Source organism: Bubalus kerabau, chromosome 1 (assembly GCF_029407905.1).
Source record: "Bubalus kerabau isolate K-KA32 ecotype Philippines breed swamp buffalo chromosome 1, PCC_UOA_SB_1v2, whole genome shotgun sequence".
NCBI lineage: Eukaryota > Metazoa > Chordata > Mammalia > Artiodactyla > Bovidae > Bubalus > Bubalus kerabau.
Window position 1 is genome coordinate 114,599,824 of NC_073624.1, and position 19,711 is coordinate 114,619,534.

General features: G+C 37.8%; 1 protein-coding gene across 4 annotated transcripts in view; it reads right to left on the reverse strand.

Moving 5' to 3' along the window:
- Positions 1–2,362: 2,362 nt before the first annotated feature.
- Positions 2,363–19,711, reverse strand: part of NAV3 (neuron navigator 3) — an 899,190-nt gene continuing 881,841 nt past the window's right edge. For all 4 annotated transcript variants that reach the window (XM_055587143.1, XM_055587148.1, XM_055587139.1 and 1 more), the window contains 6 exons: positions 19,022–19,176; positions 17,421–17,492; positions 16,659–16,855; positions 15,421–15,539; positions 11,172–11,375; positions 2,363–5,009 (listed from right to left, as the gene is read on the reverse strand). In XM_055587143.1, coding sequence (XP_055443118.1) covers positions 4,890–5,009; positions 11,172–11,375; positions 15,421–15,539; positions 16,659–16,855; positions 17,421–17,492; positions 19,022–19,176 — 867 coding nt within the window. In that variant the 3' untranslated portion in view covers positions 2,363–4,889. The remainder of the gene's footprint in view (positions 5,010–11,171; positions 11,376–15,420; positions 15,540–16,658; positions 16,856–17,420; positions 17,493–19,021; positions 19,177–19,711) is intronic.

The window sequence follows — 19,711 nt, forward strand, 5'->3', positions numbered from 1 at the left end:
GAAAAAAAAAGATCAATATAGGTATATATATAACAGACTCACTTTGCTGTGCACATTAAACTAACACAACACTGAAAATAAATTATACTTAAAAAATTAAAATTAAAATGAAAAATAGGAAATAATCAGGTCAGGAAGCAACAGTTAGAACTGGACATGGAACAACAGACTGTTTCCAAATAGGAAAAGGAGTATGTCAAGGCTGTATATTGTCATCCTGCTTATTTAACTTATATGCAGAGTACACCATGAGAAATGCTGGGCTGGAGGAAGCACAAGCTGGAATCAAGATTGCCAGGAGAAATATCAATAACCTCAGATATGCAGATAACACCATCCTTATGGCAGAAAGTGAAGAGGAACTAAAAAACCTCTTGATGAAAGTGAAAGAGGAGAGTGAAAACATTGGCTTAAAGCTCAACATTCAGAAAACTAAGATCATGGCATCTGGTCCCATCACTTCATGGCAAATAGATGGAAAAACAGTGGAAACAGTGACAGACATTTTTTTGAGGGGGACTCCAAAGTAACTGCAGATGGTGACTGCAGCCATGAAATTAAAAGATGCATATTCCTTGGAAGGAAACTTATGACCAAACTAGACAGCATATTAAAAAGCAGAGACATTACTTTGCCAACAAAGGTCCATCTAGTCAAGGCTATGGTTTTTCCAGTAGTCATGTATGGATTTGAGAATTGGACTATAAAGAAAGCTGAGCACAGAAGAATTGATGCTTTTGAACCGTGGTGTTGGAGAAGACTCTCGAGAGTCCCTTGGACTGCAAGGAGATCCAACCAGTCCATCCTAAAGGAGATCAGTCCTGGGTGTTCATTGGAAGGACTGATGTTGAAGCTGAAACTCCAATACTTTGGCCACCTGATGCAAAGAGCTGACTCCTTGGAAAAGACCCTGATGCTGGGAAAGATTGAGGGCATGAGGAGAAGGGGACGACAGAGGATGAGATGGTTGGATGGCATCACCAACTCAATGGACATGGGTTTGGGTGGAGTCCGGGAGCTGGTGATGGACAGGGAGGCCTGGAGTGCTGCAGTTCATGGGGTCGCAAAGAGTTGGACATGACTGAGCAACTGAACTGAAACTGAAATAAATAAATAAAATATTCCATCTTCAAAGCAATCTTATGAGTAGGAACTAAAACCATCCCATTTTACAGATTGGCAAACTGGATAAAAGACATACTTTTCATAAGACTTTAATATTACCATGAATACATTTACAAATTCAATAATGAGAGTATTTGTTACACTACTGATGTTATTAATGTATTATAATGGCTGTGCTAATTAGTAGCTGGCATTTATTCTATTTCCTGAGTGCCAGGCATCATTTGAAGTACTTTACAGATCTAAATTCAATACTCCCAACAGCCCTATGAGATAGGTACTATTACCCCATGTTATAAATGAGAACACTGAGTTTTAGAAGATGTAGTCTTAAAAAAAAATACTGTTGATCTTTGAAAACACAGTAATTGTAAGAGCTGGATATTATTCCAGTCATCCAGTTGATAGGTGAGGAAACTAGGCATAAAGAGTGTGAGTAATTGGCCAAGGTTACACAGAGAATGATACTGTTGGGACCCACACTTACACAGCCTGATACCAAATGTGTGAGAATAATGTTCAAGTTTTATATCAATTCAGCGTTTACCTGGATAAGATGAATTGTGGAAATTTCCCAGTCTCTGAAGGTGTGAATAAAGGAAATATTTATCCATTTTTATCTATTACTGTTGTTCAACTCATTTTAACTAATATATATATATATATATATTTTTATCAACAAGTGTTCTAATTTTCCTGCTTTTAGAACTACAACCCTACTCAGAGTACCCAAATAAGCATTCCAATTACTGGTATGAAAGACCAAGGTGCTTTGAAAAAAATTTCTCATTTTAAAGAGGGTTCCTTTTCTTTTTATAATCTCTTAAAAATAAACCATCACCAGAAGAATTCTTCTATGTTAAAAGAATCTTTAGAGCTAAAAGGTCAAAAAAAGTTAATGGAATAAAAACAAAGAAACATTTAATAAGTTGATATAATTAAGTGAATATTAACATTTTATTTTATATTAATGCTTATTTTATAATCATTTAGGTAGACTAATAATGAGTTTTCTAAAAATATTCACTGAATAAATAACTTTCATTTAAAAAGATATACCTAGTGCCTTCAATATATTTACTCATTTAAAAGCTATAAGGTTCTTTCTATGAGGAATATAAAATAAAAAAATCACATACATCCTACTCATGGCTTATTAATAGTGCAAGCAACATTTTAAAGTTTGATACTTTTGGTGCATAATTATTCAATTCTCTCCACATATAGACACCACACCTTGTTGTCAATAAATAATTCCACTTTAATGTCAAAGTAATAATTTAGACAGATACAGGGTGCACATTTGCAAAAAAATATATGCAAGCTGGTTTACAAGCTAGAGGAACAACCAACCAATAGAAAATACATCACCCAGTTAAGTCCACTGACACCAAGTAGTTGCTGTCGGGGCTTTACAAAGACTACAAAACTTTTCAGATGATTTATTTCACTGTTTCTATTTACATGGTATGTTACATCAAAAATGTACAAAATATAAAATGTATACAGACAGATGTTTCACAAACTAGTTTAAGTTGTGAACTAGGCGGACCTACTGGGATGTATTGCAGGAATTTCTGTTTAATGATCATGTTTGGACTGTGGTTCTCAAAACGGAAGGGAAAGATTAGCAATTTTCTTAGGTCACATATTGTACAAGGGCCACTAGTCACTCATCCAGCTACGTACGTCGACGTTTCACCACAGACGTGATCCACGTTTGAGGCTTCAAAGTCAGGGTGCCCTTTCTATGTGCACACATCCAGTCCCGACTTCCCTTAGGGCAATAGCACCGTGGAGGGCCTGCAGACCGAGCAACACTCTGGCAGCTGCACCGGTGTCTCGTGTGGTTACTGTTCTACAGCAACTGACCCGTGGGTGGTCACAGAGGGTAGCACCAATTGGACGTCCTGAAGTAGCACATTTTCACACGCACGGACCAAGTCTACACCGTGGCCTAGCCCTTGGGGTGATGAATTTCAAACCTGTCCTCTGTGCGTGGTGGGAACTTCTCCAGTCACTCCCGTCAGCTCTCATGTACTCTCGTGAAAGCCTGCCATGATGGATGCACTTTCAGACTTTTTTACTTTTCCAAAAATGTATTGGCTTCATGGACAGTTTTGAAGCATGCTCACTCTAGCACTGATAGCTCCTGCATGGTCATCACGACTGTAAATACAGGACAAACACACCAGGTAACAACAGCATTGAGGGTCTGCATTCTGTATTTGTTTGCAACGTACAGGAAATCTCAGCAAGTGAAACATCTCTTAACACCCACAGGATAAAATACAATTTGTGTGTGTGTTTGTTTTGAGTTGTGCAAGTTTTTTAAATGATTTATTTACAATACCTACCCAGTAGACTGTGCAAATCTAACCTTCTTTTACAGTATAAATGCCTTCTCATCCACAGTGACTTCACTGCTTCAGTGTTCTCGAATGCTGAATTTCTCATGTACAATAATACCCATCAAAACAACATGCTCAAAACTCATAATAATTAAAAAAAAAAAAAAAAAGAATAGGAGAGAAAAGCCGAATAGTTGTGCTCATGCTGCATCTAGTGCTTCCAGCTCTGCTGGATAAAAATTCACCCTCTCCCGCCTTCTGAACTCTTTCCCCTAGAACTGGATGGAAGATAGCCACATGGCTTAGCTTTTAAATGACAGTCAAAGAGGGTTTCTGGGTTACTTGAGTCTTTTGGAGGATAGGCAAAGCAATCTATTCTCAAGGTAAAAATACTGATCTTTCTCCTATCCATTTCTTCAAAAACAAACACAAAAATAGAGATGAGGCTACTGTGTTAACTGGTGTTATAAGTGAAGATGGTGGAAATTACCAATGGTTCAGGATTTAAACCAACTGTTAAACTGTTGTAGAAATCGGTTTAAGGCAGTGAGACAGCACCATAAGAAATGTTCCTTCTTTTCACTGACAAGGCTCAAACAAATAAAGCCCTAAAAAAGCCTGTTGCCAGTGTTGACTAATAATTGGTATAAAACTTTTTTTTTTTTTTTAAGGGAATGGGCAGGTGGTTTAAAAAGACCACAGTGGGAAAAACAACTTATCAAACCTGTGACGCAGACACTAAAGCGTGGGTGAAGCAACACCCCGTGATCACGGCAGTAGGGAATGATACCGGCACTTCTCCAGCTGGCCACAGCAGTGTTTCCCTGGGGTCGCACAATTCCGTTTGTGCTTGTAGAGGCCTGGCCTCTTCATTTTGGAATGGGGTGAGCGCACAGCGCAAACACTACTGGGGCTCCACGACCAGCACCGTGTGGCACAAAGGAGGCTGGACGGGTCAGGAGCGTGGACCCTGCTCGGGGAGAACAACCCCTCAGAGGAAACCAAGAGAAGGAACTACCATAACAGAAAAAGAAAAAAGAAAAGAAAGAAAAGGTCTGCATTGTAAACTTTTAAAGAGAAAAAACAGAAAGTCCAGTTTGGCTATCCCATGCGCAATCTTCAGGTGCCCTGTCATTAGGGTCCTTTCCAGTTGAGTATTGGAGCCTTACATCACTCCACAGAGATTAAAAAAAAAAAAAAATGCCTAGAAAGAAAAGCAAGTTACGCTTCCGTGTCAACTGAGTATCTTGGCGGTTCAGACTTAGTTCTGCTGTCTCCTTAGAGACCACAACTCTGGGTCAGGGCCCTGACAGGATGCTTTCATACTGGCAGTGGTTTAATGAAAATACCTTACTTTTCAAACATTTGTTTTGTTTTAAGCATAGTCTTTTTCCCCTAACTTTTTTTCACCCTCTAGAGGGTAGATTCAAGAGACGAATCCAAAATGTCTTCATGATGGCTGGTGCTATCACTGTCGCAGCTTTGTGTGCCCGAGTAATTGGCTGCTTCTTGGAGTTTCATTAGCATATTCATCTGAAGAAAGAAAAAGAGACATCGATGGAGGCGATGATGCACGGAAAAAGCCAGGCCCAGAAAACACACGGGCCCGAGCCACACAGAGCACCCATCTTATCCCCTCCAAGGGAAACGGAAAACAATTTTAGACTTTGACTGGTTGCCCCGGCTCCTAGACTGTTTCTCCCACACATGACTACAACGGCAAACCTTAAGGACAAAATAGGGCCTCTGGATAAGTCTTTTATTCGCGATTGTAAATGAATACAGCGCCAGCAGGGAGCGCGGAGAGGAAACTGTATCACAGCCGGACATCTGGGCTCGTGGCTGCAGAGGACGCCAAGCTGCCCAGCTTTTTGGCTGCGAGAAGCAGAAAGCGCTGAATGGCAACTCGAAGTCCTGAACGTTCCTACACGCCGACGGGCACATAGGCTTCCGCTCAGGGTCCCTGGAGAGGAGGCGGGGCTGGAGTAGAATGGAACCAGCTGCTTCATACAAGCCCCCCCATCTGCTGCTTAAGCGTTGACCTCGAGGGGAGACGACCGAATGAAGCCGACCATGAGCATTTGAAGAGGGCAAAGGGAAGAATCACCGTCAAGCTTCTGTGGCTGTTGAACGCCTGGCTAAAATATGATGGATATCTCACTGAAAAGAAAAACCACCTTCTGGAACAAGAGCAGCTGTCTCAAGTTTCCCAGCCTTCTAGGACAATGGCAACGTTTGTTCTCATAAAAGGGACATGGGCAGGAAAGCAGCTGGGGAGAAAGGCAGCTAGTGTTACCGGGTATTAGAAAATAAAAAGAGGACACTTTGCTTGGATTTTGAGAGATCTGCAGATTCAGTGGTAGAGATGGATAAAGAAATCTTGTTCAAAAGCAAATCGTGAATAAATGATTTGACAGTTTTAGAAAGCACAGAAAAATTGGCACATCTTCGGGAGGGTATGGACTTGTTTGCTTATCAAGAGTTTCTGTAAATGGTAATAATCTTTGTATTGTTTAATGCATGCTAACTTTACTATTTATTATGTAATCAAAGATGTTCTTTTTTCCCCCCAACTTAAAATTTAGGGAAACTGATCCAATAGAAAGGCTAAATCAAAAAGGATTCCTTAGTCATATGTTAAGCTCTGCTTGCTGATATATTCAGTATAAAATGTGTGTTCAATTAAAAAATGTTTGTGAAATAAAATGACACACTGGTAATTACCAATTCCATCAAGAATGCCTTTCTGACAAAGAAGCTATAGTTATAGCATATTTTAAAGTCATTTTAATATTCTTTAGGACAATATATTTCAACATAAGTTTCTGTCTAATCCCCTGAATTTATTAAACAAGCTACATAAACATATGAAAGTAGTTGGTGATAACCTCTTAAAACTCAGTGAGTCAAAAAGCTAAATGTCTCCATCAACATAGTGTTTCTCTCTCTCCCCTCTTCTCTCTCTTTTGAACACAAACATACACTCCCACCTTCATGCACATTCATACTCCCTTTTTCCTTTCTTTTGTTACTCTCTCTAAGTAGCTGACTGTATGTTCAAGCATCTGGGTGAAGATAATTTGCAAAAAAAAAAAAAAAAACAAACCAAAAACACTGTGTTTTGAGCACCTTTCAAGAACAGAAATGCTTTCAAGGTTATGCCTTGATCTCAGTTACAAATATTTGAAATCACTTGAAAGCTGACTGTTATAAAGTTTTACGGTATAATAATAGTATTATTAAAGTCTTATGTTTTGAAAATGGTGCCATATAGTAAATATGTTCCATTAAAATAAGTTCCAAGTCTCAGATTCATGGTAAATACATATAAAGGATTTACAGTGCCTTCTCAGAGGGTTGCTTTGTACATATGAGTCAAAGGAGGTAGGTAAGTTTCACATCAATCAGTAATATGACTGGGTATAATCAGGGTGGATCATTATTCTCTACACAAGTATTTCCTTGCACTCTTTTCCCCTGCTTCTTTCCCAGACTCATAGTCATAAACACAGTGCCTATCATTTCTAACACCCTGGTCAGGTCCTTATCATCCCTGCTATTTACACATCTGCCCGTCCTCCAGCCTCTATCCTCTTTCCTTTAACCTGCCCTCTATTCTATTACCAAGGTGATTTTTATAAACTGCAAATCTAATAAGTCTCTTGCTCAAAAATCTTTGGTGGCTCCCCATTGTGTGGTAAAAATTTAACTTCAAGATAAACAAGGCTTCACATGACTTATCAATTGTAGACTTCTGTAGCTTTAATTCTTTCTGTCCCTTTTATTCTAATTCCACAAATTTGTATACAGCTCCCTAAACTCATTATTTTTATTGTACTGTTTCATCATGTTTCACTTGCTGTTTTTTAAATTTTGGATCGTCTCTATCCAACCTCATTATGAACTTTTATTCATCCTTTCAGACCTAGCTCAAGAATATCCTCCTCTGAGGAGCTTTATCCTAACCACTTCCTCAACAGACTCAAAACTTTACCTAGAACATACTTCTATCATTATTGCACTGTAATTTATGTATGTAGATATCTTTCTCCATGGCTGGACTATGAGCTTCTTAATGTCAGAAATGATATTGATTTTACGATCACCAGGATTTAGCCCGGAGTACATACTTATTATTTACTAATATTTACTGAATGAATGAGTCTATTGATGATGAATACACATTATATTTTAAATACTGTGAGATGTGCCAAAAACTTACATCCTTGTTCAGAGTCAAAAATATATTACTGACACTGAGGTTTTCTCTGAGTACTTCTGATTTAGATTGGACTACAAATATGTTGTTACCTTATGTCAGTCATTATAAAAATATAGAGCAATAAATGCAGAGATACTTGCCAATCAGAATGTGCCTGATTCATAGATATTCAGATGAGAAGGTTTTGTCATTTAATATGTCAAACATCATAACCCCTTGTTCTTTAAGATGTTGAGTGAAGCAGAAGGTTAGGAATCAGAGATTTTTTTTTTTTTTTAAACCAAGTTCTCAATCAGAATGTAGAGATTCTGATCCCTTTTCTAAAGTAGAAGATAAGAACATCTAGAGTCAGGGAAAAGAGTGATTAATGGGTTTAGCTCACCTGGACTGTGTGAACTGGGAAAATTTAGGACATCCCCTAAACGTCCCATACTCTATAGAGTAACCGTGAAAACAAACCTTATAAACACCTTACCTGTATCAGGAACTGTATGAGAAACTGCAAAGGGAGAACTGGAAATTATAAAAAAATCAGAAGAAATAACCCATATTTGTACTGTAAGGCTTATTTTTTGTCTATTACATATGGATGTGAGAGTTGGACTATAAAGAAAGCTGAGAGCCAAAGAATTGATGCTTTTGAACTGTGGTGTTGGAGAAGAATCTTATAAAGCCCCTTGGACTGCAAAGAGATACAACCAGTCCATCCTAATGGAAATCAGTTCTGAATATTCATTGGAAGGACTGATGCTGAAGCTGAAACTCCAATACTTTCGTCACCTGATGCAAAGAACTGACTCATTTGAAAAGACCCTGATGCTAGGAAAGATTGTAGGTGGGAAGAAAAGGGGACGACAGGATGAGATGGTTGGATGGCATCACTGACTCAATGGACATAAATCTGAGTAAACTCTGGGAGTTGGTGATGGACAGAGAGGCCTGGGGTGCTATAGTACTTAGGGTCGCAAAGAGTTGGACATGGCTGAGCGACTGAACTGAATTGAACTGATCAGGAATTACTTAGTGTATAGTCACAGATTTGTGGAATTCAAAACAATTTCACCATCACTATTGTTTAGTTATTTAGCTATGTATGAGCTAAAGGGTCAGATACGTGTTATAAAAATATGAGTTCAGGTTCTCAAGATGTTTATGAAAGTGAAAGTCACTTAGTCATGTCCAACTCTTTGCAAGCCCAAGAGTTGCAAGCCCCAACTCTTTCCAAGCCCTAGTCCATGGAATTCTCCAGGCCAGAATACTGGAGTGGGTAGCCTTTCCCTTTTCCCAGGAATCTTCCCAACCCAGGGATAGAACCCAGGTCTCCCGCATTACAGGTAGATTCTTTACCAGCTGAACCACCAGGGAAGCCAAGAATACTGGAGTGGGTAGACTATCTGTTCTCGAGTGGATCTTCCAGATCCAGGAATTGAAGTGGGGTTTCCTGCATTGCAGGGGGATTCTTTACCAGCTGAGCTACAAGGGAAGCCCCAAGAAGTTTATAGTTTAGATCAAATGTTCTAAATAAGAGATTCCTGGGCTCTAAGTAGATCAATGTATATTTCTTATGACTTTATGGAACTTTTTGACATAGTATGGAAAATCTTCTGTGTGCATGCATTTTATCGGGAAAAAAGTCATGAAACTTTATCAGATGGTTCACATGTAAATTCCAAGATGTTCAAAATGGTCAACTGAAATGATGAGATGTACATGTGTTGTGGTTATTACTGTAAGGATATTCCACAAAGTATCGACTCATAATTTTATGTCTTTAGGTATGGCTGGAGAAGGCAATGGCACCCCACTCCAGTTTTCTTGCCTGGAAAATCCCATGGATTGAGGAGCCTGGTAGGCTGCAGTCCATGGGGTTGCTAAGAGTCGGACACGACTGAGCAACTTCACTTTCACTTTTCACTTTCATGCACTGGAGAAGGAAATGGCAACCCACTCCAGTGGGAATCCCAGGAACGGCGGAGCCTGTTGGGCTGCCATCTATGGGGTCACACAGAGTCGGACACGACTGAAGCGACTTAGCAGCAGCAGCAACAGGTATGGTTACAGACTATAATTTAATAATTTCTTTAGATTCCCTGGTGGCTCAGATGGTAAAGCATCTGTCTGCAATGCGGAAGACCGGGGTCCAATCCCCAGGTCGGGAAGATTCCCTGGAGAAGGAAATAGCAACCCACTCCAGTACTCTTGCCTAGAACATTCCATGGATGGAGGAGCCTGGTGGGCTACAGTCCCTGGGGTCACAAAGAGTAGGACACAACTGAGAAACTTCACTTTTTATGTTTAAGTAACATAAGGACCTTTATCTCAGTATGTCTTCTTACTGTATTTCTTTAGCCAGAATAGTAACCTAAAAAACACATTACATTTGAGACAAATTTATGGAAAGTCATCTCTAAAAATAAAAAAATACATATGAAAATAAAGTTATTTTACTAGGAACAGCATGTGCTTAGTATTTCCAGAGTATTCGTGCTTCGGGGTTTTATTGACTTTTAGTATGACTTCCAAGAATGCAATCTGAGCAAGGCAGGGAATAATAGCCCTCTATAAAGAAAGCTGAATACCAAAGAATTGGTGCTTATGAACTGTGGTGTTGGAGAAGACTCTTGAGAGTTCCTTTGACTGCAAGGAGATCCAACCAGTCCATCCTAAAGTAGATCAGTCCTGGGTGTTCTTGGAAGGACTGATGTTGAAGCTGAAACTCCAATACTTTGGCCACTTGATGAGACGAGCTGACTCATTGGAAAAGACCCTGATGCTGGGAAAGATTGAGGACAGGAGGAGAAGGGGACGGCAGAGGATAAGATGGTTGGATGGCATCACTGACTCAATGAACATGGGTTTGGGTGGAGTCCGGGAGTTGGTGACGGGATAGGGAGGCCTGGCGTGCTGAGGTTCATGGGGTCGCAAAAAGTTGGACACAACTGAGCGACTGAACTGAACTGAACTGAATTCCAAAGTCAGTTCATTCTTCTCTACTGTTGGCAATGGAGCACTAATCCTAAATTTAGTTAGATAAAATTTTACATGTAAAATGTAAAATTGATACATGTAAAATATTCTTTAGTTTTTCAAGTATAGATTATATTCTTTTTTTTTGTCATTTTAGAACAAAATTCAGCTTTTTCTCACATACCTAATGAATTGAGTCCTGAAATGTTTGAAGTTTATTTATTTATATAATTTTCTGCTTAATAAAAGAAAAATTATGGCCTCAGAGCTCAGCCTGGTTTAAGTGTTTTTGATTATTTTGAAGTATACAAATTTGGTCTTTTTTAAGAGTTTCACCCAATTAATGTAGGCCAAAGGTAAAAATTTGAAAACTGAGTATCAACATCAGGACAATCTCAAATACTAGCCAGGAAAACGAACTAGTGTCTCTGATGCAAATGACTAAACGCTAGTGACTGCACACTGTAGTCAAGATTAGACAGGAGACTCAAACACCGGCTTCTTACCAGGGGATCCCCCTCTGTGTCAGCTTGTGGAATGTGCTTTGAGGTTGTAGCTTCCTTCGTGGACACACAGCCCTCATACCCAACATCTTCTGGTCGCAACTGAAGTAATGCTGGGCCTTCCTGAGGCAGAGATGCTGAGCTCCATGGGTATGTATCAAGCACCCACTTGGAGGGATCTTCCCAAGGTGCTCGTTTCCCATACATCTAAAAAGTGATCACATATTTAGCACATATAAAATGAATTCCTTGTGTGTGTGGTTTTTTTTTTTTGGCCATGCAGCTTGCAGGATCTTAGTTCCCAGAACAGGGATTGAACTCAGGCCCTCAGCAGTGAAAGCCTGGAGTCTTAACCACTGGACCACCAGGGAATTCCCTACATCTCTGTTCAGTACAGAGGTGGCTACTAATTGCACACTGAGTCCCTGTGGGACTTTCAGGGGAATGAAGTGTCCATATGCTACTTCCCAGATTTTAAACTATCTGTATAGTTCACTTTAAACTTGAAGGCTAGACAAAATAAATGGGCAGCATTTGGGGGAGAGCATGAGGGAGGTTTATTTTAAATACATAAAGAAATGACTACCCACATTTATCTTTGTTAGTAATTTTACAAACTAAATGAAAGCTCAACATTGAGAAAGGAAAGTTTCAGTAATAGAGAAATAAAAAGATTCATGCTAGACACTAAATACCTTTATTTACTAAAGTGTACTTTGGAAAGATGATGAATACAAGAGATTTCTTTTCTCTACTTCATTCTACTCAGATTTTCCTTGACAATAAGCATTCTTTCCCTGACAACCATTTCCATCAGATTAATTTCCTCTGTAATCTCATTGCTTCCTATTAAAACTTCTTTGAGATATTTGTTTGTAAGACCACTAGTACAGAGGAAAATTATGGGAAATGAAAACTTTGTCAGAACTCCTCTGGAGGAAGAAAGTTGATAAGAAAGAGATTATAAAGCCTGGTTAAAATACAGGTAGTGGAGTAGACGGCAGATGAACACAAGTGATGTTAAAAAAATTTTAAACTGGAAGCAAAGCCAAAACCAAACTAGAAACAGCACACTAAGGAGACAGAGGTTGGTGGGCTTGGGGAAAAAAAAAAAAAGAAAAAGTACAAACCACAAAGGCATAGAAAGAAACGTTATAATTAAGAGTAGAGGGTAGTAAAATAGGCACACTAGTTCTTTGATGGACTTTCCTACCCCACTGAGGGCAATCCTGGTTATTAGGTGTATATTTGGTCCCAGGCAGCACCGAATACCAGTGTGAAGCGTTTCATGTGGTTTGCTGTGCTTCAGTGAGACAAAAACAAAATGGCAGATGCTGAGTCCAGGAAAGGCCCACAGTCTGTTAGGAACTGTCTTTTGAGCTTCTCCTGGAGAAGTTGCATGGGTTGTGGCAGGCTTGCCTTAAGGGAAAAAAAGGTTCAGGTCTTGATATCTGCACATCTAGGGGATAACAGAGAAGGCAATGGCACCCCACTCCAGTACTCTTGCCTGGAAAATCCCATGGACGGAGGAGCCTGGTAGGCTGCAGTTCATGAGGTCGCACAGGGTCAGAAATGACTGAAATGACTTAGCAACAGCAGAGGATAACAGTAGGGGTAGTAATCAGCTTTTTGAAAATAGTTCTGTTATTTTGGAGCAGAAATTGTCTCTCAGTTAAAAATCTACTTAGATTGCTATACAACTTAAACTAATTGAAGGAAAGTATATAAATCTTGGAATGGAAACATTACAAAAAGAATATGAAAATCTAGCAGAATCAATTGATGATGTCCAGAATCATCATGGACAGCAAAATTGGGGGTGACCAATAAAAAGGTAAATAGGCTCAATTCTGTATTTCAGAGTAAAGTAGATGTTATAGAACAAGAAATGAAAGAATAAATATTTAATATTTATTTATTTAAATATTTATTTAAATATTCAGAAGGAGATGATCTGACTGCTGACATTTCAAGAAAGACAGAATCATCAGGATAAAAATCAGAATCCAGTGCATCACAGTGTTTTTTCGAACTAGAACATCTGGCAAAGAGTATTTGCCATACGGTCCCCCACCAAAGCATCAGCCTTCATTTGGGGAGAAATTATTCTATTCCTCTCAATTCAGATTTTATCTTTGCAACCATGCTTTATTTTTCCACCTTTTGTTCCAGTTCATGGTTCTTTGTTGCCAGTATATCCAAGAAAATAGTTCATGACATGTGTGATTTCTCTTCTTCCTGTTCCTCCAGAAGTCACATATGGACCATCACAAGAACATCATCTGCCAACAGACTTCCAGTCCAGCATATCCTTCAGTAGCGATAACTCTCTCCTCACCAAAGGGTTTTCCTTTTTTTCTCAAAGTGCTGTATCTGCCTCCTGCATCCTCCGTTCCCCCCAAGCCTCAGTTATTCCCTATGTTGTGATTGATCCAACTTTCACTCTAACCTACTAACAACATCTAGAACCACAGCAGAAAACTTGAGATATTTTTATTTCTCCTCAAAAAAAGTTTTTTGGAGTATATCTCCAAATCTTTATTTAAAGGGAATTTTTATAGAATGATAATTCTTAGGATGGTGCTTTATAAATAATGATTTGAACATTAAAAATGCTACATACTTCTAAAAAATGAGATTTAAGGATTTTTAAGGTATTACTGTTTTTGAGTTTTTAAAACTCTTCTAATTTTTCTGATGTATTAGCAAATGAATAAGAAATAAGGAAAATTTAATATATAAAGATTTGGATAATAGTTTACTAATGCTGAAATAGTATCTAGAGGAACACATAATTAATTTAAATATTAATTTAAAAATCATGACCTCATGAATATTTTAAATAAATTTTCATACAAATATATGATGTTTTTGGAACAAATAATTGAAACCAAGAGACCCAACTTACTTCTGAGATAGCATAATAGTTTTAGAGGAATCTTGACATGTACTATGTTATACTTGAAGATAAAACCTTTTGGCACAGTCTTTAACTTTGGTGGAGGCATTTTCTCAGGCTGGTTTGGCTCATACCATTAAAAATATGAAACTGAGTTATTTAAATCTGAGGTAGAACCAGTTGATAGCATTCTCTAGGATCATTACCTCTGTACGTTCAGAACATCCTCATAATATTCATCACGTTCACCATCCTGTTAGTTCTAAATCACTGCCATGCCTTTCTACAAGGTGAGGAAAGCATAAGGAAGTGAAAGGAAGTGAAATGAAGGAAAATAGACAACCAATTTTTTTTTAGACAGTGATATAAAGACAACACAGAACTGCAGATGACAAAATGTGAAAAGCATGAAGTGTATCTTGGTTCTGGCAGCACTTGTGATAACCAGAAATAGAGATGCCTAAAACTGAGAACAGAGAAAAGCAAAAACTGCCTAAACTTTGGCTGAGTTATTGTAAAGATGACTGGATCTTTCTGCCACAAGTTTGGTGATTATACAACGCGAATCTTAAAAAAAATTCACACAAGGAAAAATAATCAAGACTTACAGAAAAGGGATGATATATTTTGTTGAAAAGGGGTTTTCTTATTAAGGATGTATTTTGATTTCTTAGTTAAGAGTAAATAGAAGGGGTGGTTGCAGGGCCTCGTGATGTAAGGTAGAAGAGGGAGGAGCAGAGATGCTGCTAAACCAACCTGTTTTGAAAAATGAAATGCCTTAGATTTAGAGCACCTGTAAAAACAGAAAGGGATTTTGCAAGGGATGTTAAAGGGTTTCAAGCAATGAAACAACCTAAAGCAGGGAATCTACTAATGTAAGCACAAACTACTTGCTACAGATTATATGAGAAGAGAATAAATGGGGAATTTCCTAGAGATCCAGTGCTTCCACTGCAGGTGGCATGGGTTTCATCCCTAGTCAGGGAAGATCTCGCATGCTGTGTGACATAAGAAAAGAAAAAAAAAAAAGAAGAGAACAAATGACCAAGGTCCATATCAACATGCCTGTTTTATAAGATGCAGAACTGTGCAATTAACTAGCTATCTAATAAGAACAGTTTGTAAATACCGATGGCAATAAATTTGGCCTTCAATGTGTTCTTGTTGGAATTCTTTCTCCTACATATTTATTCGCAGAAAAAATGTATTATAAACTATTTGTTCTTTCAAGCTACCTTTATTTTTCTGCACAAATCAGAGAAATGATTTTTTTGTTTGTTTTTTTGCTTTTAAAGGATGATTTTTTTTTTCTATTTGGTTTTTGAAAACAGTTAAGAAAATTGAATACTATACCTGCAGACCTTCTCTTACTGCCTCCAGAATATAAGGTACCAAAGAATAGTTCCAGAGATCCATGAACCATACTCTAGAACCTTCTACATCCATGGGACAAGGCAGGAAAAGCCGAGGGCCTGAGAAGAAAGAAATAACAAACCATTTATGAGAATCCCTGTATTTAGCAATCTAAAGACATATTTAGACACCGTTCTGGGGGTATTAATACGCTTCTTACAGGATTCTTAGAAAATTATAATCTTGGTCAGCTTAATTATTATCAGTGTTTTACTGAAGATCCATCTTCAGGACCCTCCTTTATTTTTACACTAAAATCTTAGTCTAACACATAACATGTTAGTATTAGGAGAAACCTTAAAGGTCATAATCCAGTCAATCTGCTCCACTTTACAAATGACAAAACTATGATGGAATGAATTGTCAAATATAAAATATGTCATTATTTGCTGGAAGTGGGCCTCTGCAGTGGTCTTCTGATCCCAATTGTAGAATTGTCCTAATTCTTTCTACACTGTGCCTTTAGTGAGTATATCTTTCTGAATGTGCAACTTAAGAAGGACTATAAAAACGAACATCTTTATGCCAACTCAAGACAAATAACTCAAACAATTTTATCTTCATGAAAATATAAAATGCCTAAATTATCTTAAAATCTCTCACAACTATAATTCATATATGCTAAAATTTGTTTTTAGCATAAAAATGATACTCTAAAAAGATATAATTTATTTCACATGGCTACCTGACTTTTAGTTGTCTATATTAAACTAATATAGCTGTCTACATTAGTTGATGTTAGCAAAGTTTCATGCTTGTATGCCTGCTAAGTTTTCTCAGTCATGTCTGACTCTTTGCAACCCTAAGAACTGCAGTCTTCCAGGCTCCTCTGTCCAAGGATTTTCCAGGCAAGAATACTGGAGTGGGTTGCTATGCCCTCCTCCAGGGGATCTTCCCATCCCAGGGATTGAACCCACATCTCTTATGTCTCCTGCATTGATAGGCAGGTTCTTTACCAGTAGTGCCACCTGGGAAGCCTTAGTAAACTGTAATAGTCAGATGAAAAGACACAAAGCTTGAAGGCTAACTTTCAGAAGGAGAAAAAAAAAATGAAAACTTAAATTTTTGGAAGCTTCAAAAACATTAGCTTCAGTTGTTATTTTCTACTTCCAATCTGGCTATCTTTACCAAGTACTCTTAGTTCCTGGAAAATGGCATATTGCAATTTTGGAGCTCACCAATTGTAACATCAGAAGAACTGTGTGTTTCTAAAAAACTGTTGAGATGATGCCACGTCTTAGGAATCCAATCTATAATTTTGACTAGGTCATTATTGCGAATGTTCCTTTCAATTTCCATCTCTATCAGTTTCCTTCGAAGGTATCTGCCTAAAAAGCCTTTCACTGGCTCTGTGTGGTTTGCACATAGTACCCACCTATAAGAAGAAAAAAAAAACAATCAAAACCAAAACCCAGAAATCCTTATATAAATTAAACTTAAAGTCCACAGTGATTCTCTCTCCAATATAAAGTAATAATGTTCCTATTTCAGTTGGAGGCCATATGTTAATGATCAAAGAGATGAGACAGTCTATTAACATTAGAGCTAAACTGTATGTAACTTTTCTTTCTGAGCTAAAGAGACGCTCATGTGCATCACAGCAGTGAGTGGGAGTGTGCACGCTGAGCACTCTTCTGTAGGAGAATCACAAATCCTGAAATAGGAACTCTCTTCACATTTCTCACATTTAGAAGAAAAGTGTTCTACTTTAGCTGTGACATAGTGAGCAGGAAAAACATTTCTTTTTTATTCTTTTTTAAAGAAACACTTCTGATTATAGGTCAAGGATCACAAAATGTCTGCTTGAGAAAGACTGTCAGAAGAAGTGAGAATTATTTCTACACCCCAGGTTACCGATTCGTCAGTGTACAAATGGAAAAAAACAACCAGCAAAAGCAAACAGAAAAGAGACAATACAAACAATTCCAACTTATTTTTACCTGAAATTGTGATGTAGCTCTAGATTTGGTGATGAAGAAACTCCCTGATTCATTGTTCCAATAATATATGGACTGGAGACAAAAAGAAAAGAAAATGTATATGCATTAACAGTAAAAGATATTAATATGTTAAAATTGTCTCAGGGAACAATTTGGATAAACTTGTATTCTTCCATTTAACATTATGCTGTAAAGGGGTAATTTTATAACATTCAGCTGGAAAATGACAAAGATCACTGAAGTAGAAATTAAGATTTGGGGCTCAAATGTCAGCTCTGGCATCCTAGGCAAATCATTGTAATCATTTTCCCTCTCTAATCCCATGTTTACTCATAAATAAAATAAAGAGATTAGGTAGAATAATCACAGGGATTTCATCCCACTCTAATATCTTATGATTCTTTTGCTTATAATCCAATTCATTAATTTTTCCTTTATTATTTCATATTTCTAGCAGAGATAACTGGGATACTTGCACCACTGAAACTAACATTTATGTAGTTGTTCTTATATGTTCTTTTTTAGAGATCACACTACAGTGAATCTTAAAAATCTTTTCAGATTTTTTATACCCTACTTTAACCTTTTCTCACATGTAAATAGTTAAACATTAGAATCACTAAGGACAAAGGTATATCTGAATGTAATAAATTTACTTCTATAGGAAGGTTGAATTTAAACTTTACTATGGACCAAAAATGAAACGGTTCTATAGCCTTCTTCTAGTTCTTAATTTCCCTGATTCAAACATTCTGTTATTGATAATAGTCAATAATAGGGCTTCCCTTGTGGCTCGGCTGATAAAGAATCCACCTGCAATGTGGGAGACCTGGGTTCGATCCCGGGTTGGGAAGATATCCTGGAGAAGGGAAAGGCTACCCACTTCAGTATTCTGGCCTGGAGAATTCCATGGACTGTATAGTCCATGGTGTCACAAAGAGTTGGGCACAACTGAGCAACTTTCATATCACATCACATAGCCTCGTTCTAGTTCTTAATATTTCTGATTTAAACATTCTCTTAAAAAAATAAATAAATAAACATTCTCTTACTGACAATAGTCTTCCAGACTTTTAGCATACATGTAGAAGTTAATATCATCAAGTAAATACTGTTGCTATAAAAGCACTTGGGACACACTTGTTGAATGAATAAATAGATGTTATAAGGGATACACAGAGATTCTTTGTAAACATGGTATAAGAGTAATGAAGGCTTTTCAAATTAAGGACATCCATTGCTGCTGCTGCTGCTAAGTCGCTTCAGTCGTGTCCGACTCTGTGCGACCCCATAGACGGCAGCCCACCAGGCTCCCCCGTCCCTGGGATTCTCCAGGCAAGAACACTGGAGTGGGTTGCCATTTCCTTCTCCAATGAGTGAAAGTGAAGTTGCTCAGTTGTGTCCGACTCTTTGCAACCCCAAGGACTACAGCCTACCAGGCTCCTCCGTCCATGGGATTTTCCAGGCAAGAGTACTGGAGTGGGTTGCCACTGCCTTCTCCAAATGGCATCCACTATAGGTCTTAAAAGGAATAAAGGCACAAGAATTCAAGTTTGATCCCCATTTTTCATATTTCATCATTCAAAATATTTCAAGCATACCATTTATTGTATTTACAGTTGAGAAAACCATTGAAGATATCACTCAAAGAGCCCACATGATGAAGATTATCGAGAATTATTACAACTGGAAGCTCTGCACCATTATTATCAGCACTGCATTGTTCAGCCAGGTTAGCTAGATATTGTTGTAATTCCTTTAAAAAATAAAGAAAACAAACACATCAATGATAAATTCATACTAATGGTAAGCCATTCATAATTTAGGAATAATGCATTTTGTCTTCCATCTGAGTTCTGTGATTAAAACTCATAGATCATTCCATTGATATAAAATATTATTCTACAAAGCAAAAAACATATAATGTTGAAAGTGTACATTTTTAAAGGAAAGAGAAAAGCCAGTACAGAACATCTGAAGCAAATATAAAACTGTAAACAGAAGGACATATTTCTCAGTTTGTTCTCTCCCTGGAAGAAAGGCAAAAAAAAATGAATTCTTGATATGAGCTCTTATGGTAAACCATAAATATTGAGACTCCATTCTTACTTTTGATATAATTATAAAAATGGATTTTAGCAAGCCTTATAATTTGAGGTATAGACTAAATCCAAAATGATACCCCTAAATTTCCATTTAGACTCTAAACGTCTTAATCATTTTGATGAGGTGCATCTGAAAATACAGCCCTGGGACTCAAATAAAACTATGGTTGGTTGGTTGTTTGACTG